At 40.4% G+C, this 7,266-nt stretch overlaps 1 protein-coding gene across 1 annotated transcript; it reads right to left on the bottom strand.

The window, feature by feature from the left end:
* Positions 1-98: 98 nt before the first annotated feature.
* Positions 99-6,736, bottom strand: LOC114641307 (olfactory receptor 13G1-like). The gene is made up of 2 exons (XM_028790376.2): positions 6,502-6,736; positions 99-1,077 (listed from the first exon to the last, which is right to left on the bottom strand). Exon 2 carries the CDS (start codon positions 1,053-1,055, stop codon positions 99-101), a length of 957 nt encoding a protein of 318 aa, XP_028646209.1. The 5' UTR covers positions 1,056-1,077; positions 6,502-6,736.
* Positions 6,737-7,266: the final 530 nt, after the last annotated feature.

Consider the following 7,266-nt stretch of genomic DNA (forward strand, 5'->3'; position numbering starts at 1 on the left):
AATATACAGTTTGATGAGGTGCAATCACATCATGATATCGTGATTATTTTTAAGATCAAATCAATAAAGTCAGGTTGATTGTTATTTCCGCTCTATGGTTATGTTCGGTTGTCGATTTCCGGAGTTGTTCTCTTTCCAGTAAAAATTTTATTTATTGCGTTTTTCATTTCCTTGTTCCTAAAGCTGTAGATGATGGGATTGATCATTGGCGGGAGGATAGTAGCGACTATAACCAGAGTGTTGTAGGCTTCGGTTGACAACTTTACTCCTAATCCAGGAAGAATGAAAGCAGTCATCAGTGGTAAATAAAACAGCAACACCACAAGCAGGTGTGTGACAAGGACATCGAAGACCTTTTTCTTGCCTTCAGTCGATGAAATCTTAAGCGCCGCTTGGGCAATCTTGCCATAAGAAATGATGGTCAGTATCAAGGTTCCAGAACCATATGTAACTGCAATTGTTGAGAGAAAACTTAAGTATTTAGCATTGTCATTGCAAGAAACGTGAACCATGGTGGCATAGTCACAGAAACAGTAAGGTAGGACATTAGTGCGACAAAAGGAAAGTTCAGTGACAAATATCATATATACAGTCATTGGCATGCTTGAGATAATATTGCACACTAAGATGCCTGCCCACACAGTTCTACCCGTCACAAGCTGAGGGTATCTCAACGGGTAAATGACTGCAACGTAGCGGTCATACGCCATGAGAGTGAAGAGAAAGGCCTCTACAATCTCAAGATGAAAGACAAGAAACATCTGAACCAAGCAGGCACCATACGGCACCGGAGACGTGTCAAACAGAAGAAGAGCCATCATTTTAGGGATGAGGTTAGTGTTGTGTAGCAAGTCTATAACAGCAAGGGCACCAATGAAAAAAAACATGGGAGTTTGGAGATGGCGGTCCAGGATTATTACTAGTATGACCAAAAGGTTTCCAAAAACGGTCGCCAGATAAACAATGGCCAGGGCAACAACTGTAAAGTTTCTAATTTCTGGTCTGATTTCACAGTGCAGCACAAACTCCGACACAAGGACGGTCGCATTGCTCATCTCTGTAGGTTCCTTCTTTAAGCTGAAAGAATAAAAAAAAAGAAAAAAACGTGACAAATGCTTTTTAGTTACAGTATCCTGCATGATAAAGGAGTTAGGGAGTGAGTAATGCAAAGAAGTGCATTGGTTTTTGATTCTATGCATTACATTAGTCACCCATGTGTGTCTGTGGATCACTGTGGAGCCCATTCTTATTTGCAATGATGATGGACAGGTTCACAGACGAGATTAGACAGGAGTGCCCGTGGACTATGATGTTTGCTGATGACATTGTGATCTGTAGCGATAGTAGGGAGCAGGTTGAGGAGACCATGGAGAGGTGGAGATATGAGAGGAGAGGAATGAAGGTCAGTAGGATCACCAGACAGAATACATGTATGTGAATGAGAGGGAGGTAAGTGGAATGGTGAGGATGCAAGGAGTAGAGCTGACGAATGTGGAGTTTAAATACTTGGGATCAACAGTACAGAGTAAAAGGGAGTATGGAAGAGAGGTGAAGAAGAGAATGCAGGCAGGGTGGAATGGGTGGAGAAGAGTGTCAGGAGTGATTTGTGACAGACAGGTATCAGCAAGAGTGAAAGGAAAGGTCTACAGGACAGTAGTGAGACCAGCTATGTTATATGGGTTGGAGATGGTGGCACTGACCAGAAAGCAGGAGACAGAGCTGGAGGTGGCAGAGTTAAAGATGTTAAGATTTGAATTGAGCTGATCCTCTAATGTACTCATATCTAATCCTATCCATCTTTGTCACGCCCAAGTTGGACAGTTGGGAGACAATGTCAGAGAGGCAAGATTGCGTTGGTTTGGACATGTGCAGAGGAGGGATGCTGAGTATATTGGGAGAAGGATGCTAAGGATAGAGCTGCCAGGTAAGAGAAAAAGAGGAAGAAGAAGAAGAAGAAGTGTGTCTGTGGATCACTCTCCAGGCTCATCAGAGGTATGTACTCCCACCCCAGGTCAAATGGGGGTGCTAGCACTAACCTTTTCCTCTTCTGCTTCAGAGAGGACTCCACCCTTACCGATCCCCTGCCTATAAATCCCGCAACCACCAAAAGTAGGCATTCTTTGTTAAACAGAACAGACCACAGGATGGGACGGAGCTCCTATCGGCTGATCAGAAGACAACCGGATACTTAGCTTGACAGCTTTTGCTTTAATGTTACACTTAGGCCCTTAGCGTCCTTTATTTTTCTTGGCTGGGTTAAATGGGGGCAGCCAGGCTGGTGCCCCAACGTTTATTCCTGGGTCTTGTAGTCATTTTACTCGACCGCACTTTTAACAAATAATGTCATGCAATAATCAAAGTGAAATATGATACTTGTAACCATCGTCAGATATTATTACCTGTAAAATGGTAGTGTTCTGCCAAGAGCTGGAAAACAGCAGGCCACAAAGGCATAATAATAACAATAGGTCAGGAAAACAAGTATAATTTAAATCAAAAAAAATCAAGTCAATCAAATCAGTCTAAACCCAAAATGTTACCAAACTCAAAATCAGAACACTGTGGTAAGTTCATTAAAAAGGCCTCTGTCTTCATTTTGGATGGAGTGGTGACTCTGTGGCTAAAGCTATGTGTAGGTATCTGGAAGGTCTTCGATTCAAATCCCATTACTTTCAGAACAGTTGGGCATCAAACCCTACTCTGTTGGGCCCTTAAGCAAGGCCTTTAATGTGAAAATTGCTTCAGGGGCGCTGCACAATAGCTGAGGCTACACTCTGACCCACCAAGGTCATGCGAAAAGACATCTTCATGAGGACTAATAAAGTATATGAAATAAAATAAATCCATTACCTGAAACACAATTTCAAACTGAATAGTCAGACTTGGTCATAGAATTTATGAAGTCAGTAGCTTAGAAACCACAACCCTTTGTCAACCAGGCGCTGTATAGTCATGTCTGTACACAAAATGTCAGTGCCCATGACAGTGTCAGGATAAATTAAAAACAAACAATAATTCATTTTGATTGCATCACATGATTTAATGGAAATAATTCATTAGATTTGAAAGCTATTGAGAAAAAATATCAGAAGCCTGAAAAAAATGATATTTTTTATTTCATAATTTTCTTATCCCATTAAATTTCAATTTAATGTTTTTATGGGGTACAGAGATAAGTAACCTTCTGATTGAATGGTAGTCAAAAGTGGTTAATGCTGGACCACAGCAAACAATATAAAAATGTCCTTTAAAAACATCTCACGCTACTCGTGCCCACATGTCAAGTAATCTCACATCAGTCACAAATGCATGTATTTTTACTAAAATGTTGCTGAGTGAATACAGTACTTCTGGAAATTAAGAGCAAAACATACACAAGGGATCAAACTTCTGAATTGAAGACCAGCCTCTTCCCCTCATTCATTGGTCAAGAGTCCTGTCTTCAATTCAATTTGAGTAACATGACATTTTTCCACAGATGTTTTAAACAAAACTGAGTGCCATTATGAACAATGCTGTACACCCTCTCTCTGACAAACGAACACTGAGGACGCTCAGCCAATGAATTATTTATCAGAGAAACGTGAAGAAACCTGACTTGGGGGCTCCTTTATACCAACAGCAACATGTCTGTATGGCACCTCACTGGGACTGCAACTGACGAGTCATTCATTCAGTCATTCATCTGAATGTATACATATTTATTTATTTATCTATTTGTGTATTTATTTATTCAAAGAGCTTCTGTAAAAAGCCAAATTTCCCTTTGGGACAACTAAAGTATCTATCTATCTATCTATCTATCTATCTATCTATCTATCTATCTATCTATCTATCTATCTATCTATCTATCTATCTATCTATCTATCTATCTATCTATCTATCTGTCTATCTATCTATCTATCTATCTATCTATCTATCTATCTATTATATAGTGCCTTTTACATCTATCTATCTATCTATCTATCTATCTATCTATCTATCTATCTATCTATCTATCTATCTATCTATCTATCTATCTATCTATCTATCTATCTGTTGTTGGCTGTGGTCCTGTAATGGTCACCACTGATTCACATTCAATCAGAAAGTTAGTTATCTCTGTTCTCCATGAAAACATAAGATTAAATTTTCCTTGGCCATCACTTTAAAATAAATAGGTTAAATATTAAATTGAAAAATATATATTTTTTACTGAAGTATTCCTTTAAAGTATGTAAGGAGTGAGTGAGTGAGTGAGTGAGTGAGTGAGTGAGTGAGTGAGTGAGTGAGTGAGTGAGTGAGTGAGTGAGGACTTGGGTTCAAAGCAGTGTTGAAGTAACAGATGAGACCCCAGTAATGGAGAAGAAGTTAGATGTGGAAGAAATGAGAATGTTGAGATTGATGTGTGGAGATACAAAAAAGGACAGAATAAGAATGACAGAATGAGAAAATTAAAGTATAAAAAAGTGGGGGAGATATCTAAGAAAGTACATCTAAGCATGTTGAAGTGGTGTGGACACATGATGAGGAGAGACAATGAATATGTGGGCAAAAGAGTGATGGGAATGGAAGTACAGTGAAGAGAAAACAATGGAGGCCAAAGCAAAGGTGGATGGATAAAGTAAAAGAAGATCAGAAGCAAAAGGGTCTGACTGGTGAGGAGGTGCAGGACTGTGCTGTATGGAGACAGTTGGTCAGGCGCATCAACACCACATATGTCAATTTCCAACCTGCTCAAAACAATCCAGACCAGGGTCACAGTTTGGAGCCTATCTCAGCTAGAATAGGGCACAGAGCATGAAGAAACCCTGGACAGGGCACCACTCCATTACAGGGCCTCAACCCCACATAGAAGTGGGAAAAGATGAAGAGGAAAAAGAAAGAATAGAGGAAGATGATATATTAAGATTGCTTATTTTAATTCAGGAGGGCATATTACACATTCAGGAAAGTCAGAGCATCCAAGAGAAAACCCACCCAGACATGGAGAAATGTGCCCACTCCTCTTGGGCAACAAATGAGATGCAGGATTCAAACCCAGAACACTGAATCTGTGAAGCAGCCACACTAACCGTTGTGCTTCTATGCCAGCCTAATTGCCATTATGGCGTATGTATCGCTATTTATCAGTTATGTGTGACAACATGTAGCTTAAATACTTTGCCATTTTCTGAAGCTGCTCCCAATCCTGGCGTGAGGCAGAGTGCTGCCATTCATACATGTAAATCTTCTGTTCATTTTCAAACCCACTTATTCTGATGGGTTGGCATTTATTGCGCCAACATTATACCGTGTTTCCCCGAAAATAAGCCCTAGCATGATTTTTCAGGATGCTCATAATATAAGCCCTACTCCGAAAATAAGCCCTAGTTACGATCCTGCGCAGGAGAAGCAATAAATGCCTACTGCTACCGTATGTACACAGGAAATAATACCGGTATTTTGACCCCCGACAAGATGAGTGCAAAAAGAACGAGCTAGTTTGTCAAGTACAAGAAAGTAATTGCGGAGGAGTCCCAGGGCAAAAATCTTACTGCTTTCTGCAAAGAGAAGTTGGATATCCGCATGCACTACAAGCAGGTTACTTGGACAAGAGGTGCTCATTTAAGGAAAGCTCTATTGCTAGACATGAGCGATTGGGGCCAATTGTTCTAAAGGAAATGGAGTCGCAAGAAATTCATAATGGAATTCGGGGTTTGGAGAGTTATGATGATGTTCCAGAAGATGATGACATGACTGTATTTGAATAAATGTAGATTTTTGTTCCAGAATACTAGGGGGTTGTGCCCTCGGCTCACTTCACTTGCCCACCCCCTGGGTCGCACTGCATGCCAGCCACTTCGCGTCTCTGCCACTTGCGTTGTGATGGGGGGGTTGAATGCAAGATAAGGAGACGCGGTGGGATCAGCCACTGTCTTACTGCTGTCATGCTGCGTGTCGATCATTTAAAAGCCTGTGCAGCAGCTGTCCTTTTGTCTCACTGCCTTGTCTTGTGGGTCAGTAAAGTGTCTCCGAGAAAATCACGTATTGTCTCCTTCCAAGCCTTCTAAAAATTTTTTTTATAATAGAGAGAAATTTAAAATTTTGTTCATGGGAAAACAATTCATCCCCTGAAAATAAGCCCTAGCGCATCTTTTGAAGGAAAAATTAATATAAGACCCTGTCTTATTTTCGGGGAAACACGGTAGAACCTAATCTTCAAAGTCACACCGACCCAGTCTGGATTTAGGGAGTAGTCTATTGTGCAAACATTTGGGTTTTTGGAGGAGAGTCCATATGGACCTTAGAAGAACATCCAAACTCCCCACAGACAGCAACTGAGGTTTGAACTCCTTGAGTTGTAAAGCAGCCCCGTAAATCAGCCTTTACTCAGCAGGCTCCTTACAAAAAATAAAATTGGTGAAAAATGAACAGAGAAATAATCATACAAATAAATGAAAAACTTCTCAGAAATAATACATTATGCCTTCAACCTCAGTTTTTGAAATTCTACGAGTTAGTGTTTAGCTTGTGACGTACCTTCAGAATGAAATCCTTCCAAAACAGCCAGGGCACTCTTCCTTCCAACTTTTAATTCAGATGCCACCTAATAAGTTCAACATGCAAGTAAATCTTTGTTCATCTGCTTTCCACATATTTATTTGATCTCATCATTAAATACTTCAGTCAGCACTTTAGCTTCAGTACGCTTTGTGAATTCTCCTGTTTAGGTTACACGTATGTTGCATTTATTTAACAATGGTGTTGATGATGAAAGTTTTGCCGCTTCTTAAAATCACAAGCCTCATGTCAGGTTTATATATCGTGGAAACTTTTTGTCCTTCCCTTTGGAGATCTTTACAAAAACAGCACAGGCATGGAGTCCTAAGGGATCATGGCTGCAGCTCTCTGCAGATTTCCACTTCTGAAGCTGTTGCCAGACTAGACACACAAATCCACCAGTGCTTCACCACAAGGCACAAATGCAGTTCTCAAAATGCATTAATTAGATCACGGCTCCCCAGACTAAACCCGTTTAGATTTATTAAGGTAAATTGGGCCATCTTATCCAAGGTGACGTTCATGATCATAATACATTATGAATGTTTCCTTGAATTTTTTTTTTTTTTTCAAATTGAACTCCGAGGAGGCTAAATGGTTTTCTCAAAATCATACAGTGAATCGAAACCTGACACTGAATCATTAGCCACGTTTTGAACACTTGAGACGACTCGTAATTTTTAGGTTCTGTAGCTGCCAATGCCACGTCAAGTGGCCTCTGTGTCATCCTGACAGCGCTGACCC

The sequence above is a fragment of the Erpetoichthys calabaricus genome, chromosome 4, assembly GCF_900747795.2.
Source record: "Erpetoichthys calabaricus chromosome 4, fErpCal1.3, whole genome shotgun sequence".
Classification (NCBI taxonomy): Eukaryota; Metazoa; Chordata; class Cladistia; order Polypteriformes; family Polypteridae; genus Erpetoichthys; species Erpetoichthys calabaricus.

Bases quoted from the DNA above. Each gene is read 5' to 3' on its own strand.
- LOC114641307 (XM_028790376.2), bottom strand. From the start codon at position 1,055: ATGAGCAATGCGACCGTCCTTGTGTCGGAGTTTGTGCTGCACTGTGAA.